Below are 22,280 nucleotides of genomic sequence, written 5' to 3'. Positions count from 1 at the left end.
GCCTTTGATGCAGACAGGAGGAGTGTGGGGGAACCTGCAGACCCAGGTGGGCCCGTGTTCCCCCTCTTGGGGGTGCACAGGGGAAGAGCTGAGCCATCTGCACCTGTGACCCCAAACCTGTTCGGACAGCCCAGTCTGGATGGCTGGGTGGCACCAGGACTCAGAAGATGGGCACATGGTGCCTGTTCCGCTGTAACAATCTCACAACGATCAACTGTCATTATAATTTTTACAAGACAGACCTCATAATGTCAGTATTATCATTTTCATCCTTTGGACTTGGTTTCCCCTGTAGCATAGACAAAAACCATCCCACCAGAGGCAAGAAGATAAAACATTCTGGGACGTTTCAGAATATTCTGAGACATTCCACAACATTCTGGAACATTCTAGAGCACTCTAAAAGAACTACACTCAGGTTAATTTTGGGTTTGCTTTTGCTCTCACATTCATTCCTGAATATATGACCCAGTGAGTTCTCAAAACAGGAAACACAGATGCAGCTGGGTGGTGAGACGTCCACCTTGTGGATGCTCGATGACCTGGGCTCAGAAGTGCAGAGGCCTCAGTTTGCAGGGAGTCTGCAGCCAACTGAGCATTGCACTTCAGAGCCGGCAAGAATGCTATTCTCAAATGGAAAACGACAGGCTCATGATCAGGCCGCCACCAGGGAAGTGCCACATTCACGGCGTGTGGCTGGGTCACGGGTTCCTCATCACTGTGGGTCAGGGCCGGTGTCTGCAGAAAGGATCAGCATGGGCTTAGGTGATTTCAAAAGACCACAGGGCTCAACTCTGAGGTCCAGGAAGAGGGGAAAATGAAAGTCACCGAGAATAAGACCGGTCCCGGGGGCAATTGCTTTAATACATTCCCGAAATGGCTCATAAACCCTCTTTAGCGCAGAGCTTAGAAAGAGCTGCCCCCTCTCACCCCAGCCTGCTCCCCAGGGATGCGGGAGGGGCGGAGGCAAGCAGCTGTTTGCACCCTGCACTCCAGCCTGAGCTGCTGGAGGAAGGTGGCCCAGGGGCCAGGACTGGCTCTGACACCATCTTCCCAGCCCAGTGACCACAGGAACAGGGACAGTGCTCTCCCTCAGGATGCAGAGAATGGGGCTCAGAGACCACAGGGAGCCCAAGGTCACCAGGCAGCAGCTGAGACAGCCACGGCCATGAGGAGCTGGCACCCAGGTGGCACCTCAGTGCCTCCATGCCACGTGTCCCCAGTGGCACGCCTGGCAACCAGGGACAGCAGTGAAGGCAAGTCTGCATCCCTCCTGTCCCTCCTGTGGGCTGGGAATGAGCCTCTCCTGTGGGACTCAGATGCGCCCCATTCCCATGGCAGTTTCGGGAAGCACTTGGGGTCCCCACACCAAGGAAGGTCCCAGAATCCCAGAGGGCTGAGGCACCACCCAGGGGACGGGGTGGAGCCCACTCTTCCCAGCTCTCAGAGCACCCCAAAGGTGAAGAGCAGAGGGAAGGCGAGGGGCCCGGGCAGGCTGGCCTGCAAGGCTATGCCCTGGACAGCAGCCCTGGACACACCCAGTGCCCTGGATGTGAGCGGTGCCTCTCCAGGCCTCACACTGGACAGCAGGCTGGGGCACCAGGTCAGAGGCTGGTTTCTGTCAGAGTCTGTGGGCGCTGCTCTGTTGACTTTGCACGGTCTCAGAAAAGCTGTTTACCCTCGCTGGGCCTCGGTTTTCCCATCTGTGAAGTAAGGGTAATGATATTCCAGACCTGAGGCAGGGCCCCAAGATTAGTTAATTAAAGCTCCGCAGCTGGTAGATGAAAAGGCAAAGATGGATGAATGGGCGATTTTCACATTCACGGAGGCTTCCATCCAGACAGCCCAGCAGACAGACTCACAGACACACACAGCATGCACTCCCACACGTGGATATGCATATGCATGCACACACAAACAGGCGCGCACACACCTAGACACATGCACAAACCCAGACACACACAGCATGCACACTCACACCCTGACGTGCATGCACACACAGGTATACTTACACACCTAGACACAGAGACAACACAGACACACACAGCATGCTGACACACATACATACACACACCCCCCAGTCACACATCTACATACACCAAGGCACAGAGACACGGAAAACCCAGATACACAAGACACACAGACCCACATAGTGTGACACATCACACACCACAGGCACATAGGTGTACACACACCTACACATGCCTACGCAAACCCACATGCAGTGGCACAGAAGCCCAGACACTCAGAGACATGCAGCCACAGCATACAAACACTGACACACACACACAGGCACCCAGGCGCGCACACACACCTAGACACAGAGACATGCAGAGATACACAGCATGCTCACATGCATACAATTACACACATGCACACACCAGGCACATACTTACACGTACCTGGACACAGAGAAACACAGACATACAGCACACACGTATCCACGCACCCAGGCACACACTAACACACCTAGACACAGGGACACACACCCCCACACATGTAAGTGTAGCCACACATACGCAGCCACGCAGCCCAGAGGCACACAGACATGCGCACACCGCTTCTCCTGTGTGCCACCGTGAGGAGAGGGCTTTCTGCTCAGCTGCCACACAGACCTAGCCCTACACAGGGACAGAGGAAGCAGGGGCAACTCGAGGGACCCAATTCCCCAGCCCTGTCTTCCTGCTAGAATCTCCCACGCTGACCTCGTGGGTGGTTCAGCACCCTGCACCTGGGGACTGCCTGTCCCCAAATTCAGTGGAACTTGGGCAGGTGGAGGTTGTCTCTAGGGAGGAGACACCCTCAGGAGGGACAGGGACAGAGGTGGGTGACAGTGCAGTGTGGGGGTTCTGAGAGGCCCGTGGAAGAAGAGGTGGGAGCCACCTGCCCTGCCCGACCTCACCCTGCTTCTGCTGTTCACCTACCGTTCCTGCCTCCGAAACACACCCAGCCCCAGAGCAGCGTTGCCCTCAGACCTCAGTGGCCCCCTGCAGACCCCTGGTTGTCCCCCTGAGTTGCCCAGGCATGGCCATCACCACATTTGCCCCCCAAGTACATGCAACACCCCGGGATCCTGGCTCCTCTGAGGCTAGGAGTCCCCAACCAGTGCCTCAATCCCTCGAGCTCCCCGTCTCCAAGACCACAGTGGCCAGGCCCCCCTGCCCGATGCCCCTCTCTTCCAGTCACTTGGATTCTACTCATCTGGCCCTGAGACTGGGTCCAGCACCACCTCCTCCAGGAAGTCCCCACAGCTGCCTCTGCTGGGCCACAAGGACGATCCCCTACCCTGGTGCTCACGAGTACCCACTGTGCCTGCCAGGGAGGCTGTCAGGTTGTCAGGCGGCTCCACAGGACCTGAGGGGGCATCCCTGAGACACAGGAGTCAGCCAGGAGCGTGGGGTCAGGCTTGCCCAGAGCACCAGGCTACAGGGCAGAGAATCAAATCACTCGGGGATGCCCCGAGTGACCCCACAGCGTGGGCAGTGAACTGGTTCTGCCGACTTCGCCCAGAGCCATGAAGAGCGCGGGCGGTGCCCAAGGATGTGACACCACCCTGACAGGGCTGGCAGGGCCACGCACGTTTCCGGGACTCTGAAGTACAGTACTGTAAAAATAAACATGCTTCCTCTCGTCTCAGTAACCGGTCCCTCAGGAAGAGCCCTTGCGCTCTGAGGGCCTCCCTGCCCCTCTCCACATGTGGGCGCAGTCTTGAGCCTCCTCTTTACAGGCGGGGTGGGAGGTGATGGTGCTGGCCAGGCTGGGGTCCCCTTCCTTGAAGTGACAGGCTCCTCCCACTGGGAACCCCAGGGCCCACCAGCTCAAGGGTCACGGCTTCAGTCCCAACAGCTGGCCTGCAAGTCCCAGGGGCTCCTTACTAAGACACAGCACATGACATCTCTGCCTGGGGACCAACTCGAACAGGGCAGCTAGGAGGCCATGTCCAGGCCACCCCAGGCCACATCCTCACTTTCATCTAAGCCGAAGCGAAGCTTCCAGGACATTCAGGAACGTAAGACCACAGCTGGGCATTTTTCTCATCTCATGCTCTGGCCAACCTGGGATGGTGGCTACGGGACAGGGTCCCCCCAGGCAAGGTGTTATAGGGGTGCTATTATGGAGGTAAATCAGAGCCAAGAGTGACCCAAAGGTTGGGCCCAGGAAACGAAACAGGAAGGTTTCCCTGCCTGTTCAAATGGCCGGTGGTCTCCCAGGAGTGCAGTGGACCTGCAGGAAGACACAGTCTGGTCCACCTCATGGCAGGGCACTGCCCTGAGGTCCTAGGGCAATGGGGTTCCCTCTGCATACAGGGTTCCCAGCCAGGCCTGACTTGGCCAGGGGCTCCATGCATGTTGACAGACTCCTGTGGTCATCCGGGCATTTCTCCTGATAGCCTCAGGACACTCACAGTGTCCTGTCCACTCTGCATCCTGGACACCCAGGTGTGCTCCCCCTGGAGCCAGCAGGAGTCCCTGCCCTGGACACTGGGCTCTGTCCGCGCCTGGCTGCCTGCCCAGCTTGGAACACATCACATCCCTTAAATGCATGCAGACCTGACGGGTGTCTTCCAGAAAGAAGGACAGGGCATCACAGCACAGAGGACAGACTCCAGAGCAGCTGCCAGGGTGAGTCCCGCTCGACTGCTTACTGCTGTGTGACCAACAGCAGCTGCTCAGTCTTTGTGCACCTCCCGCAGACAGAGGAGAAAGATGGGTGCCTCAGGGACAGCGAAGTCACAGGCCAATCTGGGCATCATGGACTCAGCATGGTGTCCACACGTCGTAGGCCCTGTGCAGGTGAGGACCCATATGATCCACCTCACCTCTGGGACAGTGCTCAAGCCAGGACTGTGACAAGTGCCACACTGAGCACTGATGGTGAGGCAGGGAGCCACTCGGGTGACCGTCTGTCTCCCCCAGGATGTGCAGTTGTCTCCAGGTCTTTCTCTGCTCAGTCTCGCTTAGTGCAGAGCTGGAGGAAGTGGCCACCAGGATTCGGAGACCTCCTCACTGTCCTTGGTCCAGGGCCCCTGCTCCTGACACCAGCAACAAGCTGACAATGACAGCAAAGACCCCCTCAAGGCGGCTGGACGCTAACTGGCATCTGCACATAGCACCCAACCCAGCAGGGCCACCAGGAGGCTGTGTCCTACCTGGGACCTGTCTCCGCCCAGACAGTAACATTCATGCCCTTGATTGCTTTACTGAATTGGATTTTCAGTCTCTCCCTCCCTTGGGAACCTGGGTCACCCACAGTGTGGAGGACAGGTCTTCCCAGAGCTGTGGCACTGGTGGATCGGTGGAGCTCATGTCCAGACACTGACCACAAGCCCAGTCCTCAGCCCTGTGTCTGGAACTGCCTCAAGCATCAGAAACATTGCCCAAAGTCCCAGCTATGAGACGTGTGGAGAGGGGACTTCCCCAGAGAGTCCCCAAAGGTTCCCAGTGGCTCCTTGACATCCTCTGGACACGCCTGTGGCCTGTACTACCCACAGCCAGGTGGGCACAGGATGATCCTTGAGTGATCACGAGGAGTGATCACTAACACTCCTGCCAGATCCAGAATTAGACCATGAGGAACCCCGGGCCACTGCCTGGATGGAGAACATCCTTGTCCCCACGTCACCCAGGTGCACGCCACTGTGGCCCACACATGCTACCTTATAAATGATGGACCATGGCTCTGTGCCTCAAGAGCCCAAGAAGGAGCAGCCCCGAGCACAGGGTGGAATCCAAGACATGGCCACACACCCTCTGCCTCTCCACTGCACCCACGGAGCATCCGAGGCTCGCAAGGCACTGTGAGCATGGGTGGGCGGAGCACGCTGTGGGAGTCCAGAAAACAGGTTCCCTGCGGGGCCTGTGAGGGCAGGAAGAAGCCAGACCCAAAGACTGCACACCAGCCTCCATCCCGGGACCTGTGCAGGTCAGCCAGGGGTGGGGACCAGGCCCTGCGAGACAGAGACCTGCTGTGACCAGGGGGGACCTGCGGGGCAGGACCAAACTGGACCGGACTGCGGTTACGGTGGCAGCAAAACTTGATTCATTCGCTGCCACTCTATGAATATTTACTTCAAGTGGCTGAACTTCATGGTGCGTAAACTACAGAAAAGCACACCGGTGTGCAACACACCCATGTGCAACACACCCAGCAGCAGCCCACCCAGGGAGAGCTCTCATCCCCCAAGGTCCCCCTGCCCGGCTCCAGTCTCCCAGTGACTATGCCTTAATTCCCATGGCTCAATTCCGCGGCAGCTCTCCAGAGAGCCCCCTGCATTGGTGACATATTTATTTCTCATTATTCAGTCAACAGAGCAGCAGTATCTGTGTCACGGAGAGGTTTTCATGTCCCCGTGATGTCTCATCAGCGCTTTGCAAAATAATCTCATTTTGACCAGAAACTTTCGCCTGAAGGCTGCAGGGCCGGAAAGAAGATGTGCTGACCTCGGAGCCAGCCGGGCGCGCTCACTGCAGGCAGCGCCGAGCGGCAGGCAGAGGCTGGGCCTGCCTGGTTTATATTTGTTGTTGTTGTTGTTCTGCTTTTCCCAGAAGGCTAAGTAGGTAACTTAACAAGGGGAACTGAAACACCAGATTTTACATAAAACGAGAAAGCCACAGGGGACCGTAGGAAGGAACAAGGGGAGTTTGGAGCCCTAGAAACCCGGACGCAAAGCTGCTCCCAGGCAAACCGCTCCACCTCTCTGCTCTGAGCTTCCGTTCCCTCCAGGTGCAAGGGGAGCCACCCTCCTTGCCCTTCTCCGGGACACGAGGTCGCCGGGTCCCCTGCAGACAGGGATGGTTCTGTGCGCCAAGCCTGGGCACAGGAGAGGCTGAGAAGCAGCAGGAGCTTTGGCGCCTTGGGTCTGGACGTGGAATGCACGGAAGTGACAGAGAGGTGGCAACAGGGCAGAAGCTCACACCAAACCCGAGACAGAGCGACCTATTGTGCCACCAGCGCCAGCACCGGAGGCCTGTGCCTGCCCCAGATCTCTCATCATTCAGATAAAAAGAAGGGACAATGGCAAAGCCACAAACCACAGCTCAGGTTCCCTGGCAGGAGAAACAGGAACCTGGCCCCGCCTGGCCCCAGGGGTCTCGGAGCTCCTGGGAGCCAGCAAGGGTCACGAGACTGACCTCTAAGAGGCCGCTCTGTCCGCGGAGCTGACCTGAGTCCTGTGCGGTTTGCTTTCGGGCCTGGGACTGTGCACAGGTCACTAGCCACTGTCACAGTCACCTGTGACGGAGCAGGCTCACATGTCCACAGCTCAACCCGAGGCACAGATGCAAGGGCCAACCCTACCACGGGCCCTGCAAAGGAAGAAAATCACCCCTTTCCTCATTTCTGCAGCATCGGTGACAGCACCAAGCCCAGACATGTGTGCCCTGAAGAGACTGGACACACTCACACACACACAGTCAGTACTGCCGAGCTCCCCCAAACAAGTGCAAACTGGCAGTTTGTTTTCCTTGATTAAACTCCTTCTAATCTCCCTCTGGAGTCACATGCATTGTCAGACATAATGCAGAGACGTCTGCCCAGTTCTTCCTCAGGCTCCCCAGTGACGTCCCCACATCCAGAACAAGTAACATGATCGGAGTCATGATGCTGATACAGCACAGACAGAAAACCGACATCACCACAAAAATCCCCGGGGCCCTTCCATAACGCCCCTGCCCTTCCCCCATCCATCCATCAGCCTCTGGAAAGCGCTCCTTCATGGCGTTGGGTGAGCACACATGCTAAGATACCCGCTCCTGGGCAGGTACACATTTAATTTCATGAGGAGCCAACAAACTGGTCTGTCCAGTCGCTGGAACACGGTGCCTTCCCCAGGTCACCCACTGCCCCCGCTGGGTAGTGACAGCAGTGGTGGTCAACCCTGTACTTCTCAAAGGAAGGACGGAAGTGCAGAGTGCTCCCATGCAGGGTCCTGCCACCGAAGTGCCCTCTGCAGTGGCCCTCCGTGTCTCCTGCCCACTTCTAATTGGATCCTCTGGCTTTGAGAATGCTTCGCGTAACTTAGTTACTAGCTGGCAAAGGCCACTGGTTTAATTTGCAAATATCTCCCATGCATAGCTCACTTTTTCAAACTGTGAGAAGCTTTCTGGGGGGAATTTTAGAACTTTGATGGGATCCAATTTGTCACTTTTTCCTTTTATGGATCGTTTTTTTGGTGTCAAGTCTAAACATTACTTTCCTGAAGCTTTTCTCTGATTTTTTTCTCAAAGTTTATAGCTTTGCATTTTACATTGAATTGCAGGACTCATTCGGGTTGATTTCTTTCTTTCGTTCTTTCTTTTGAGTCGATTTTGAGTGGGGGATGAGACTTAAATTGAGGTTCCTTATTTTTCTCTGTGGCTGTGGCTGTCTGGTGGCACCATACCATTACAGGAATGGCTCTTTTCTCCACTGAACTGCGCCTCTGTCCCAAACAACTTGGGCATCTTCGTGGGGTCTACCTCCCTGTTCCACTCTTTGGAGCCATATCAGCCATTCTGATACCACACGGTTTTGTTGGTGGGGCTGTGTAAGAAATCTTATAACCTGCTAGTCAAGCTCCTCTGCCTTAACTATGAATTTGGAACAACATTGTGTTACAATATAAAATTCCTGCTAGACTTGATAGACCTGATTAAACTTCTGCATTAACTAGAGAAGCACTGGCGTCTTTACTATGTTGAGTCTTGCAATCCATGAACATGGGATGCCTTTCCATTTTTATACCATCCCAGGTATGTTTTCCTAACATTATGTAGTTTTCAGCAAACTGTCCACATCTCATTTTTTATATTTACACCAAAATATTTCATTAGTCAGTGCTTGTAAATGATATTTGCTATAGTTTGAGTTTTTCCCAAAGGCCAGTCTGTTGACAGCTTGGTCACCAGCCTGAACCTTTGGGAGGCGGGGCCTCGTGGGCGGAAGTGATGTCACTAGGGGGTGTGGCCTTGACGTGAACACCCACATCTCCTTCCTGTGGCTGCTTCCTGTTCTCCATGAGAGGAGCAGCTTCTGCCACAGATGCTCCTGCCATGACACACTGTGCTGCCACAGGCCCAGCACAACAAGCCATGGGCCGGAACCTCGGCAGCTCCTCCAGAGTAAACCTTTCCTCCTTACCCCCAATACTTGTTTAAGCAACAGAAAGCTGATGAACGCAGTATTGCTTTTTAAATTTGAGTTTCTATGTACACACTGGTAGTAGAAATCCAGTTGATTTTGAATATTCAACTTATACTTTCAATTTTGCTAAACTCAGGTCTAAATTCTAGTTTTTTATAAATTACACAGTATTTCCACAGAGACAATTATATATCATTGCAAACAGACACTTTACATTTGGCTCTTTTTCTGTTTGCCTTCTGGTTCCTGCGCTTCCCACCCAGCATGGCTGGAGTTCTGCTGCACTGCTGGATAAGATCAGACTCCTCCACCTGCTCCTCACATCAGGGGAGTGCACTCAGGTTCCCATTGCTAAGAATGCTGCTGGTGGCAGTTTTGACTTCTTATAGCTGCTCCGATAAAGCTGGAAAAGGTGCCTCTATTCCTGTTCTACTGAGAACTGTTAACATAGCATGTTAAATTTTACCATGTGCATTTTCTGCACCATTTATTTGACTTTTTTCTTTAGCTCTTTAATACGATGGCTCACACTGACTGACACTGAAATATTGAACCATCCTTGTATTCCCGGGATAAACCCCACTGTGCCACAGAGTATACTTCTTTCTATATATTATTGCATTAAATTTACTAATATTGTGTTAAGAATTTTTTGTCTATTTCCATGAACAATATTGGTCTATATTTTTTCTTTGTGCTTTGTTTAGCTTTGATATCAAAGGAATACCAGCTTCATAAAATGAATTGAAAGCATTAATTTTTAACAGCACTTTCCTGATGCCAGGCTTCCCCCTGGGACCTTCCCTTCCTCCAGCCTTAATTCTTTGTAAAGAGCAGGCATTCCCGGAAACAGCGTGCTAATGCCCTGTGCAGCCCTGACACAGCACTGTGCCCTGATCGTGCTGAAGCCTTTGCCCTGCTCAGCCTCACTCCTGGAGTTGTGCCTGGCTCTCCTCTTTGCCTCTCTTATAATATCTGAAAAGCAGCTGGCAGAATCCGAGTGTCTATTAGAGGAGGCTGCAGCACTGAGTTTGGCCAGAAGGCACTCGGTCTGCTATTCCATCACCCAGTGTTCTGCAAGCCTGAATTTAGGAGGCTTACAGGGAATCCGGTTCTGCTTAGCAAAGTCAGCACACTCCAGACACTTGAGGTCAGATCAGTGTGAAAACACCACCTCAGAACTCAGACAGCTTACTGCTTCGCGTGGATAGCGTTCCAAACGCTAGAGCGGCCCCCAGTACAAAGTCTTTAATCCACCAGGCGGGATGGCCACAGAGACCCTCTGGACCACAGCCAAGTTGTGGCATCCTACACACTGGAAGCATTTCTCACACACGGGGCTCGTTCACAGGCCAAACTCTCCTGTACAGAAGCTAAACGTGCACACAGTGAGGCTCCAACACCTGCACCACGATGGCCCCACCCGCTGCCCCAGGAAAGCAGCACCATCAGGAGCCAGCAGCAGCAGCAGCAGCAGCCAGATGCTTACGCACTCCCAGAGTGGGAAAGCTGCTTCTTCACTCGGGGACAGTGCCTGGGATGACCAGGCCTCAGATACACACTGGCCCCCAAACTGCTCTCACATCCCATGTCCTAACCTACAACACACACATAGCATTAAATGGCACACCGCATACCCACATATGCATACGCACAGGCGCACACACTTCTGGAGCTTTGTTCCTAGAATTTCATTTGAACCAGGCACCGGGCCTTCACCGTCCCTCTTCTTCCTCCCGCCTGCAGCTCCCTTCCTCCTCCTCACCTCTGCAGCTCCTCTCTTCCCCACCTCCCTCCTCCTTTCCTTCTTCCCTCTTCCTCCTCCTCCCTCTCCTCAGCTCTCTTCTCCCCCTCCTCTCTGCCCTTCTTCCTCTTCCTCCCGTTCTGCCTCCTCTTTTTTACCTGTCCTCCCCCTCCTACTCCTCCAGTCTAAAGATGGTTAGAACCTCAGAGCACCCACAAAAGTTGCAAGGACGAGGACAGGGACAGGACAGGTGAGGCTCTGCAGCCTGCAGCCCAGGAAGGCAGCCTCCCCCACCATACAGCCATCATCCCTCCAGGGGAGAGGCTGGAAAGGTCTCCTCCGGAAGCAGCTCTCCCCTGGGGAGCTAAGCACCCTCTGCCTCCCCGACAAGTGGGCAGACTACTGGTCCCCAGAGCATGGCATCATTACCACCTGAAGGGAGCAATGCCCCGTGGGTATGAGGCCCTGCAGGCACAGCTGTCTCACTCTCCAGGCTACAGGTCTTGAAAGAAGCAGCTGCAGACCCCACCTCCAGGCTGCTTTGGCCCTGGCATAGCCTGGCACAAGGCTGGCACCCAACAGATGTCCCCCGGGCTTGAGGAAAGTCCCTGCCCAGACCTGCAGCCCACACTGAGGCAGCCACAATACCAAAGACAGATGGGGCTGGGGTTGTCAGACCCTGAAAAACCCTTTTCCCATCTCCAAGTTTCCACAGGAAGCATCCACGTGATGACCACCAGGCCCGGATGATGGACTTTTGGAAATGTGGAATGTGTTTCGGGGAGGGTTACACGCCCGACTTCAGAGACTCAGTGCAGAGTAGCAATGCAAAATTAATCCTCACTCATATTCCTTTATGCTGATTCATGTTGAAATGATATTTCGAAGAGACTGGGTTAAATCAAACATTATGAAAATTATTTCCATCCATTTTTTAGTGTGGCTACTGCCGATTTTTAAAACACAAATATGGCTTGGAGTCTGTGCCACTGGCCAGGGCCATCTCTACCCCAAAGACAGAGATCTTCCTCATGCACCTCTTCCTTTCTTCCTGGACCACAGAGCCCCGAGGTGTTGGTGATCAGGTGTCCCCTGAGTGTCCAAGAGCAAAGGGAATTGTGGGAGAATTCCCCAAGCTCCAGCAAACCAACGAGGCAGCCACCTTCCACCTAAGGATGGTGCAAACTGTCACACATGGGACAGAAGCAAAGATGTCTCCAGGGCTCACTGGTCACCACCAGCGAGACTGCCTCCTCCACCACCACCCCTTCCCCTGCCTCTGGTTGTATCTGGCAACTTGTCATTGCTGGGATACAACACTGACTCATATCATTCAAAGGAAGAGTTTAAGTTAACGTGGCTCACGGCTTCAGGGGTTCGGTCCATGGTGGGCTGGCTGCAAAACAGGAGCATCATGGCAGAGGCCATGGCAGAGCCAAGTTGCTCAGTTCAGGGTGGCCAGGAAGCAGAGCAGGGAACGGTGCCAGAGCAGAACCGTCCACAGTACCCAAGGCCACGTCCCTGGGACACCCCCAGACACACCCTTAATCCAAGGAAGCTGACCTGTGGGGATCAATGGTCACACTAGTCCATCTCCCTCAGGGCCAAGTAATTGTTTTCTGAGGACAAGGGGAGACCTCAGCACAGCAGGGCAGCTAGCAAGTTTGGCTTTCACAGCCCTAGGGGCCGCCTGGCCTCTCTTGGCAGAACCTCCCTGCCCTCTGCCAGGTGGGGCACGCGAAGGTGTGCCCATCTGCACCCACCCTTTTCCCCAGGTAAGGACTGAAGGCGTGGGCAGGATGGCTTCCCTGGCATGCCTATACTGAATGGCCACACAGCCAGGGGACAGCGTCTCTAACAGCAGAGCGGTGACACTCGTAAGCTGCCGAGGAAGGCGCCGTATCTGGGGCAGCTGAGCACTGAAGCCTAAGGCTGCAAATTCTTTCCTGGATTTCAGTGCAGAGTCGGGAAGGAGCAGGCACAAAAGCAAGACTCACCAAACGGGCACCGTGCCACACAGAGACGTTCACTCACCCACTTCCTGAACAAGACGGTGTGCCAGCACTCATCTGGAGAAGTGGCAAAGAATGAGGCAGAGTCCCTGCCCCTAGGCACTCTCAGGCCACGCACCCCGGGCTCCCTTCCAGCAGACGGTAGGAGGCTCCCAGTCCTGCATGGTCCCCGTGGGTTCTCGGCAGATCTCAGCCACCTCGTACAAGAGCCCTGGGGTCAAGCACAGGCAGTGCGACAGCCCAGAAGGGCAGGCAGCAAAGCCCCAGGAGCCAGCTGGGCCACCAGACCACTGCCCCCTATGAGGGTGCAGGGCCCTGCTGTGCCAGCCTCCTACGCCCATCACCAGAAAAGTGTTGGGCTACAGGGCATTGTGGGAGAGTAGAGCTGGGCACAGGAATGAAGTAGCGCCCTCTGCAGAGTGCAGGCCCTGGGCACAAGCACAGTGGACAGCCTGAGACCCAGCTGGAGCCCCAGGCTGAAGGCTCAGGCCACCCTGGCGGTCACAAGCACATGACTATCACCACGCAGCCTGCACTACCCTTGCCACGCTGCAAATGTTTACTGACTCAAGATGTCGCAGACAAACAGTGGGCTTTCGGCTTCTGCTCCTTCTCTGCTGGGCTCTTCGCAGAGAGGCCCGGGTGGGAGGGCTCTCCAGCCTCTCCCGTACACCTACATGCCCCAGTTAACTTGGGCTGTGCACAATCAGGCCACTGTCCTCTCCCCTGCAGCAGGAGGGGCTACATCTTCACCTCTGCCCTAGACAGGCTTGGACCTGGTACAGGACAGCCCCCTACTGCCCCACACAGACCAGTGCTGGGATACAGCACACTGCCCTGGGTGGGGCCAGAGAGCTGGTCCCCCATCCAGTGACCAGCCCTGACCCAAGCACCTCGAGGATAGAGGATGGCATCCAAGGAGCCGGGCCACCCTGAGGCCCTCTAGTTCCAGCACGGGTACACTCTGGCCCAGCCTGCTATTCCAGGCAGATTAACTGAGAGTTAATCTGAGTTATGTAACCACCACTCCCTGCTCTCAGCCTCCTTGTGAGTCACCAGCCCCTTCGAATCCCTGGAAGGGGTCTTGGAGGAAAGCAGAGAGGAGTCCCAGCACCCATCTGTTTGTCCTGGCCCCAGAAAGCCCCTGCCACTCCCCCTTGTGCCTGGCTGGTATCGGGCTAGAGAAACCCCCTCCAGCCAGACTTCAAATGTGCAAATCTAGATCAAGGATATATTTGGCTTTCCATGCCAATCTCTATATCAACTTGGTCTCTCCTGACTTGTAACGCTTTGAAGAAACTTGGCAGCTCCATATTTAAGATAGACGACACCAATGTAGCCCCCTGAAGAAGAGGCCCTGGCTTGGGAGACTCCCAGGTTGGGGTTCTAAGTTTACCCACCTTATCGTGACCTGAACGAGCAGTTTGCAGGTCTCTCCAGGCCTCCTGCAGTCCCCACAGAAAGCTCAAGGAGCAGGGAGCAAGCGCACAGTGGCACGCCTGGAACACATACACCACGGGTGGGTCAAAGTCTGGGAGCTGGGCTTGGTTCTGAAGCCTGGATAGGGTGCGACTGTTCCCCCAGTAACCCCGCCAGGAGGCGCAGGTGTGTGCAGTGGGAAGCAGACTGTCACCTCTCCAGGGACCCCGAGACAGACATCTCTGGGAGGCATGGAGCTATCTCAGCATGTGAACTGCCCTCTCCAGGGCATGGAAAAGGGGAAGCAGGTGATCGTATAAATAAACCACAGTGGCGGGCGGGGGTGGGCCCCCTCCCCAGGGCAGCAGATGCCAGGGGTAAGCACAGGGCCGGGGCGGGCAGCAGCGCTGCTGAAAGAGTTGAGCTGCCGCCTAGATTTGCAATTCATACAAGCAGTGTTGTCCCTGATGGGTATCTCGGCCGCTGACACTCGATGGATTCCAGTTGCAATCAATTTAGTAGCAGCAGCTGGAAATCGGAGTGAGCCAGGATTCACCGAGAGCACGGTGTTTGTGGACAGAGCGTTTGACTTCATCCTCTAAAGCCTGGCTGCATAGCCCCAGATGCTAGGGGACTTCACAGCTGGGGACAGAGACAGCCAACCCCCATGGCTCCCTGCCACAAGGCCCAGACTTGACACAGTGTGCGCCTCCTGGAGGGCTTGAGAAACTGTGAATTATGTCACTACACACAAACAGGGTCCCCCAAATAGAAGGGGCCAGGGAACCCCAGGACAGCAGGACAGACAGGCGGACCGTCAGGGACACAGCCTGGGAATGAGCCTGTAGCCATCTGCTGAGTCTCCGTCCTGAGCACAGCGTAACCAGAGTTGGGCACAGTGGCTCCAGCCCCTAACCGGACTGCAGCCCCAGAGGCTACCAGCAGCCAGCAGCCAAACTTGGACTGGGCTGTCGCTGAGTAAGCAGGCCCGCAAGCTGCTGGGGATGATACAACGCTGCTTGCAAGCCCCAGGGTGCTCTTCAAGGACTACCTTCTCCGTGCTAATGGAAGTAGCTTTGGAGCTTTGATACAAACACCACCACCAAAAAAATAAAAGGACATAAAAGCAGATCGATGAGACTCCATCTGTTTCTCCTAAAAAGTCAAGGCTCCACGTACAGCTCATTCCCAACACAGAAGCAAAGAGCCCAGAGCAGGCTGCTCAGGAAGCAGAGAAGCCCCTCCCTCAGGTTCCAGGGGGCCTCGGGCCTTCTGTCACCTCAGTCAGAGGCACAGCATTTACCTGTCCTCACCAGGCTCCACACTTGGCAGCAAGATGCCCACAGATCACCTGGGCAGCCACAGCTGACCAGATCTGTCTGGGAAGAAAAAGTGCATGCAGATTCAAGCACACAGTCCCTGGAGCTCACCTCTGTTGCTGGGAGTGACACAAGCCCACCAGGCCCCGTGCACAGCCTCTGACCCTGGCCAGGGGACACACAAGACCTCTCCCATCAGGCTCCTAAGTAGGTGACAGCTCGTTTTATAGGTGCATTTACAGAAAACCTGCACTAACATTGAGGGGAAAAAACAAAAGGTCAAACTTCAAAATCACCAGCAGAACTATTTCTGAAAGCAAAATCCCAAAAAGATCTTCCATGGGGATGCTTCAGAGGAACGGCTCCAGAGCATTTGGAAACAGAAAAGCTTCTTTCCATGCTATCTGCTCGACGCTCCCCTTATCAAAAATGTGCTAATCTTTCAACTTAGTAACTTAGCAATAAGAAAAAAAAATGTCTGATAGAAATAAGTTGCGATTGACAGCCAGGTGCCAGACAGCGGCTTGCAGGATCTGACAGCGTGTGGCTAGATAGGGTGGGGACCTGCTGACCATTCCCCAGGCCTTGAGGTCTGGCTGAGACTCGGGGCGATCGAGACAGAGGAGCAGGCAGCAGGCAGCAGGCATCGGGTTGGGTCATCCCAGCAAAGCTGTCCTTGTTCCCTTTTGCCAACCTGGCAGCACCGAGGAGCCTAACCTTATCAAGCCCAAGCTCACTAATTGATTCAGGCTCAGCCAACACCCAACAAGATCAGCTTCATGATTAACCTTTTAAAGCCCACAACGGCAAACAAGCCCAGGCATCAGGAGAACGTCGCCAATAATAGCATCTGACAATTTTCACCGAGTGTGTTAAGCAGCATTTAGCCCTGGGTGCCAAATCGTCTCATGTATCAAGGGTAGTTAGAAAACACTTGGCACGGTAGTCCCCTTCCGATTTCTCAAAACCAGGACGTGCACGCGGCCCCCCTCCCCGCGCCCCATTCCCCTCAGCCTCACACAGAGGGGCAGAGCCAGCCTGCTCAGGCAATTGCGACCCCTTTCAGCCAGCGCGGAAGCACAGTGCATCCCAGTGGACAGACGCGGGAAGGCAAGCAAGCTCTCCGCCTCCACCTCTGTCCTCCTGGTTCCGGGTGCCACCAACCCCATGCCCAAAAGCCGGTTCTGCTGAAACCCCCCCCCCCGCAAGAGGACAACAGCTAGGAGGCAGTCTGCTCCGAAAAAGGGAAGGATTGTGCCCTAGGGGGTCCCTGGGACAGCCAAGGTAGACACTGGAGAAGCCAGAGCGCCCGGGAGGTGGGCAAAGTTTTCAGGGAAGGGTCTTTCTGGAGACCCCCACCGTGGACACAGGGATTCAGCCTGGCTCTTGCGGGCCCTGGAGTCAGGGACACAGACAAGCCCGGCGGAGGTGCCCACGCGTGTGGGAGTGTGAGTGGCAGTGGGGGTTGTCTGCCGGTGCTCACCACATGCCCAGGCTCACCAGCCCCAGCTGCCTGCCAGCTGTGCGCGACCGGCCGACCGGAGGTCACCCAAAACAGCTGGATTGGCAGCTGGAGCCCTGAGGCTTCAGCTCAGTCCGGGGCCCAGGAAGAGAAAGAGCAAGGGCGGGCAGGGCGCTGTCTGAGCTCCTCCAACTCCGCCTGCAAGGCTCTCTCCGGGAAGCATTGGCTCTGGCTCACCCGGCAGCCCTGGCCCCTGCTCCCGCCTCGCCCAACGGCCCGCGCCTCGCCCGAGCTCCGGGAAGGAAGCGCGCCGGGGCGGACGGCCAGGACACTGCGCTGCTGGCGCCTGGGGCTGCGGGCGCGCCCGGCCAGTGTGTTGCCGGCTGCTGGGGCGAGCGCCCTGCCCGATGCCCCTTGGACACTCAAGAGACCCAGAGGACCGGCTGCTCATTGTGGGAAAGCGAGGCTCAGGGATCCAAACGGCGGCCCCCACCTGCTCTCCGGGCAGTGCTGGCCGCGCTCGGAGATGGAGGGGGGGGGGTCCCTTGTATTCGCAACACTGAGGAAAGGGCCGCTCCAGCCCAGCCCGGCACCCACGCACCCGGGCGCACCCTGTCGCGGGCCGGATCGCTCACCTGAGTCCTAAAAGCTGTTGAATCCACATGATCACGTTTCGGGGAACGGAGCCTCAGACCTCGCTCGCCCCGGCCATCTGCGCGGCGCCCGCGCCCGCTCGCTCCCGTCCCGCGGCGCCGGTCTCCGCTCTTGGTCCGCGCCGCCCGCCGCCCGCCGGCCGCGGGGCGCACAGCGATCAGAGCGCGGCCGCGCGGGGCTCCATGTCGGCCGGCGCGCCGCCGCCTAGGGGCGCACGGCTCAGGCGGGCCGACCCGCGGGGGCGCACATCCTCGTCCGGGCAAGGGTCCCTTCGGGGACGACGGAGAGGGCGGCGGCGGCTAGGCGGGCGCGCTCCGGGGTGGCGGGCACGGCGGAGCCCGGGGAGGCGCGGTTCCCCTCCTGCACGCCGGGCACCGATGCTGGCTGGCGCGGGGCGACAATCGCAGCGCGGCGCAGCTCTCGCCTCGGGCCCCGGAGCTCTGCGCCGTGGGTTTGGTGGTACCCGGGCTCTGGACGACTCTGCCACTCAGGCGGCCGCGGGTCCTCTTCACGAGTGTCCGATCGGGGCTATGTCCGGGCTCCGCCGCCGGTCAGCGCCGCTCAAGTTGCCGGGAGCTCCGTCTGAGCGCACGTTCTGCAGACGGCCGGGCCAGGGCCAGCGGGAGACGGGTGAGGCGGGCGCGCGGGGCGAGGGCGCGTGGAGCGCGGGGCGTGGGGACGCGCGGCGGCGGCGCCGCGCGGAGGAGGCGCGCGGGGATCCCGGGGCCCCGCCGCCCGCGCCCACCGCGCCCTCCGCAGAGCCGCCCGCGCTGCTCGGCCGCCTCCCTCTGCGCGTCTGCCGCTCCGCGCGCTCGCCCCCGCCTCCCCGAGCGGGTCCCAACTCCGCCCGCCTGGCCCGGCTCACGTCACCCGCCTTCCCCGCCCCTCGAATGGGAGCCCGAGCCCCTGCCCGGCCCAGGCTCTAGCCTGGCGGTGGCCCGACTCGCTGCCTGGGGCTGTGCCCAGCGCTGGCCCTGGCGAGACCTGAGGTGGGGTCCTCGCCGCCCCCTTCCCCATCCTCGGCCTCGTCTGGTCCCCACCTTGAAAACGGCTCGGGAGAAGCCGCAGGCTCCGATTGGACCGCCGGGCGCCGCCGGATGGTGTTGCCACGGTAACCGGATGGCATGCGAAGCAGTTAGAGGTTCCGACCCGGTTACTCCTGCGCCCAGAGGACCAGGAGAGCGGTTCTGGGGATGGGGCACTGCAAGGGAGGACTCGCGGGGCGCGTGGAACGGGGGTTGCGCCAAAAGTTTTCTTTCTCGGGTTCTGCGCGAGGCGGCGTGGGAGCCTACAGGGTCCCTTGCCCGGCTTCCTTCGGCTCTGCCTTCTTGGGCCCTGGGGAGGAAGTCGCTGCTTTCCTGGATGGGCCGGCGCTTCTGCCCGACTACCCAGCACCCATGGGATGAGTGTCCCGGCCGCCGCAGCCACTGCCTCGCCAGTCCCCAGCTCCAAAGTCCCGAGGTCTTTGTCCTCCTGCTTGTGCCCCTGGGCTAGCTGTGTCTGCAAGAGCTTGAGTAGAAGACAGCCACTCTGTCATGGAACAAAGTGACAGAGGCAGGGCCTTCCACCCAAGGCCAGGGCTGCTGGCTCCTCTAGGCACTATCTGGACAAAGCCCTGCCAAGCAGTGCCGCATCAGGACCCCAGGGGTCATCCTGTAGTCTCCAAGGGTAGATGCGGGCTCAGGGTTGGGGGCAGGAGAGGCACCTCCGGGGCTTTGAGATGGACAGATGGCCCTGGTGGCAGGGCCTCCCAGGGACTGCAGCTGTGGCATGGGTCAGAGGCAGGCAGGGTGTGGCTTGGGACCTGTCCTGGGAGTCAGTACTCCCCCAGCCCCCAGCCTCCAGCCAAGGCTCCTGGAAGGCACAGGCTTCCTGTACCCCCAGGAGGAGGGGCACCTGCTTCTCTGTCAAGGTCTCAGGGCAGCGGCGGGAGGCAGGCACGGGGACCAAGTCTTAGCACAGGCAGAGGAGGTACCACCGCTTACAAACCCTCCATCTCCTCTTCTGAAGGGTGGGTTTCCTGTTTCCCTGACCACCAAATGCATCGGTCCCACACCCAGGAGTGTAACTGTCAGGATTCCAGGGTCAGTGGCCCGAGGAGACATGTGTGAGCCAGCACTTTGCCTGGCCTCCAGGGTCCTTTCCGATGGGGCCTCCTCCTGAAGGGGCCCTGGGAGGGATCCTGGGAGGTCTTGGAGGAGCAAGCTGGACTCGGGGACCTTGGCCCAGGAGGCGGTTTCCACTCTGCTGCCACCTGGTGGGAAGAAATGGGGGTGCTCACAGGAGGCTGGGGTGGAGGGGTTGTGGCAGCCTGCAGGGCCCGGTGGCCTGGGGGGATGGGCTGACCTGTCTGTCCTTGGGACCCCCACCCCTTACAACCTGCTGGCCTCTCTTTAGGGGCGTAGAGATTTTTAGAGCACAGGGCTGTAGGAAACCAATTACGATGTGATGCATTATCTAAAAATCTACGAACCGACCAGGCCGGAAGCAGCTCCAAGGTGGCACACGTGCTTAGCATGCGTAACGTCCTGGGTTCAATCCCCAGAGCCCCCCAAAAGATGAATGAAGCAAGTTCGTGACATAGCAGTACGTGTTTATCTTCATAATACATTGGAGAAGCATTTGATAGATCCCCCGATGCCATAATTTTGATGCCACGGTAGGTAAACACAGTACTTAGAGGCCTCTTCCACTGCTGTAGTTTGTAGCCACAGCTGGGACAGGCGCCACCTCCCTCCTGTTCTGTTTCTGACACTGAAGTTCCGAAGGGCCGACGACTTTTCCAGCCCTTCCAAGGTTAAAGACGCCTGGAGCCCTACACACGCTCTGGGTGGAGGCATCTCCAGACAAGGGTGCTGTGCGTGGAGAGGTTTTCTGAGGGCAAAGATGGGAAGAAACGTGGCAGGAGTCACCAAGCCAGCCAGGCCTGTGCCATCTTTGGGGCAGGGGTCACTGCACCTCTTCCCCAGCTGGAATGACCACACCAGCTTAATTTTCCCTGGGTGGAAGTGGCCCACCCATTGTTTCTGTCTTTGATGAAACATTGTCGTACCTTTTTTTTTTTTTTTGCACATCCGTCCATTTCAGCGTGTGTCTCACTGGTTTCCTGGACTTTGACGGCTGCCTCGTGTCTCACCAATGAACCGCTCTTCCTTTGGAGACTAGGACAGGGAGCCTGGGCTGCTCACTCTCACGTGCTCCTCACGCGTCCACCCGTGCATGGTAGCCACGCGCACACATGTGCACACAGGAATAGGCATACTTGCGCCCACCCACACATATGCACAGAGGAATGCACACGTGTACATGCACACATACATAGGCCAGTGAACACGTGTGCGCAGCCAGTGTACACGTAGGGGACCACCGAGGTCTGCTTGCAGAGTGCCTCTCTGGCCTGCTCACTGCCCCCAGACACCAGCTCGGATCCGGGGCTGCTGCAGGGCAGGCTGTCTGCTCCTCTCCTCAACAGAGGGGCAGGCAGCCCCACGGGAGGTCCTCCTTGCACTCTCCGAGGCCATTTACCTAATGGCCTTCACAGACTTGACTATTTTTAAATCCCATCCAAAGCCAAATTGAGCTGCCATTGCTCATTTTTCTCCCGAGGAGGTAAATGTGTCTTAAGCATGACATTTGATTAAGTAGCCAGGTTTGGGGTTTTAAATGGAAGGGAAATGCTGATTAAAATGGTTGCAAGTCTCTTTAAAGCCTGGTGTCTTCTTACCCTCCCCTCCCTGCCAGCTTCCCCCACCCATGTCACCTTGCCTTCCTTCCCAGGGGAGGCTGAGTGCTGTGCTGGAGCTTCGGAATTTCTCCCCTGGTGGTCTCAGCAGTTTCCAGCTGAGGGGACAGAGCTGGGCACAGAGGAGCTGAGGTGCCACCTGCAAAGTGACCCACGGAACAACCAGCCCGCAGCGCAGGACACCCAGGGCCTGCAGGAAGGGAGTGAGGGTCGCCCTGCCTCGCGAATCTCAGGGGTGCTCTGAGAGGACACAGTGTTCCCAGGCTTCATGCTGGGGCAGACAAGTGTGAGGTCTTCCCTGCTGCCAGAAAGGGGACCAGCTGCTGCCTACGAACAGGATTGGCCAGGAGGAAAACTCATTTGAAGGCTTTCAGGGTTCTCCCTGATAGCTTTGCCTCTTCTATTTAGATGAGAAGGAATGAACAGAAAGAAGATTAATTTGCATTGCAAAATAAAGTAACCAGATTTGAAAGCAGTTTCCTGACCTTGCCCGCTTGAGAGATTGGGGTGCTGGAAGTTGGGGAGAAGAGGAAATGGTCCTAAGATGGGCTGGGGGAGGGCCACGGTGCCTGGGGAAGTCCTTGCACCTGCTGGGCTCTGACTCTGACCGGGACCACTGTCTCAGGGCCCTGCCTTCTGTTCCACACCTGGCGGGTTTGGTGAGCCTGTGCTGAAGTCAGTCGTCCTGCTTAGTAGGGAGTCTCTCTCCCCAAGTGCAGCCAGTGGGCAGAGGGACTGGAGGAGCCCAGAGCAAGGACACCCAGATTGTGCTGGAAGAAACTATCTTGCGGAGAGATGGCCTTCCTCC

General features: G+C 57.1%; 2 protein-coding genes across 3 annotated transcripts in view; one reads left to right on the top strand and one right to left on the bottom strand.

Annotated features, from left to right (window-relative positions):
- The window catches only part of Ajap1 (adherens junctions associated protein 1), a 94,066-nt gene extending 76,020 nt beyond the window's left edge, over positions 1–18,046 (bottom strand). For both annotated transcript variants that reach the window (XM_013154118.3, XM_063235367.1), the window contains exon 1: positions 17,712–18,046. In XM_013154118.3, the coding sequence (XP_013009572.1) occupies positions 17,712–17,740 (29 nt within the window). In that variant the 5' untranslated portion in view covers positions 17,741–18,046. The remainder of the gene's footprint in view (positions 1–17,711) is intronic.
- Positions 17,908–21,947, top strand: LOC134472875 (collagen alpha-2(I) chain-like). Its single transcript, XM_063235368.1, has 2 exons — positions 17,908–18,841; positions 21,508–21,947. Exon 1 carries the CDS (start codon positions 17,913–17,915, stop codon positions 18,654–18,656), a length of 744 nt encoding a protein of 247 aa, XP_063091438.1. The 5' UTR covers positions 17,908–17,912; the 3' UTR covers positions 18,657–18,841; positions 21,508–21,947.
- Positions 21,948–22,280: the final 333 nt, after the last annotated feature.

Source organism: Cavia porcellus, unplaced genomic scaffold (genome assembly GCF_034190915.1).
Source record: "Cavia porcellus strain 051 isolate PalLab524CR breed Dunkin Hartley unplaced genomic scaffold, mCavPor4.1 scaffold_25, whole genome shotgun sequence".
In the NCBI taxonomy this organism is placed as follows: Eukaryota; Metazoa; Chordata; class Mammalia; order Rodentia; family Caviidae; genus Cavia; species Cavia porcellus.
Note: the sequence above shows the minus strand (reverse complement) of the source record. Positions and strands in the feature narration are given on the sequence as shown.

Excerpts from the sequence above, each read along its gene's own strand:
- LOC134472875 (XM_063235368.1), top strand. The coding sequence starts at position 17,913 with ATGTCGGCCGGCGCGCCGCCGCCTAGGGGCGCACGGCTCAGGCGGGCC.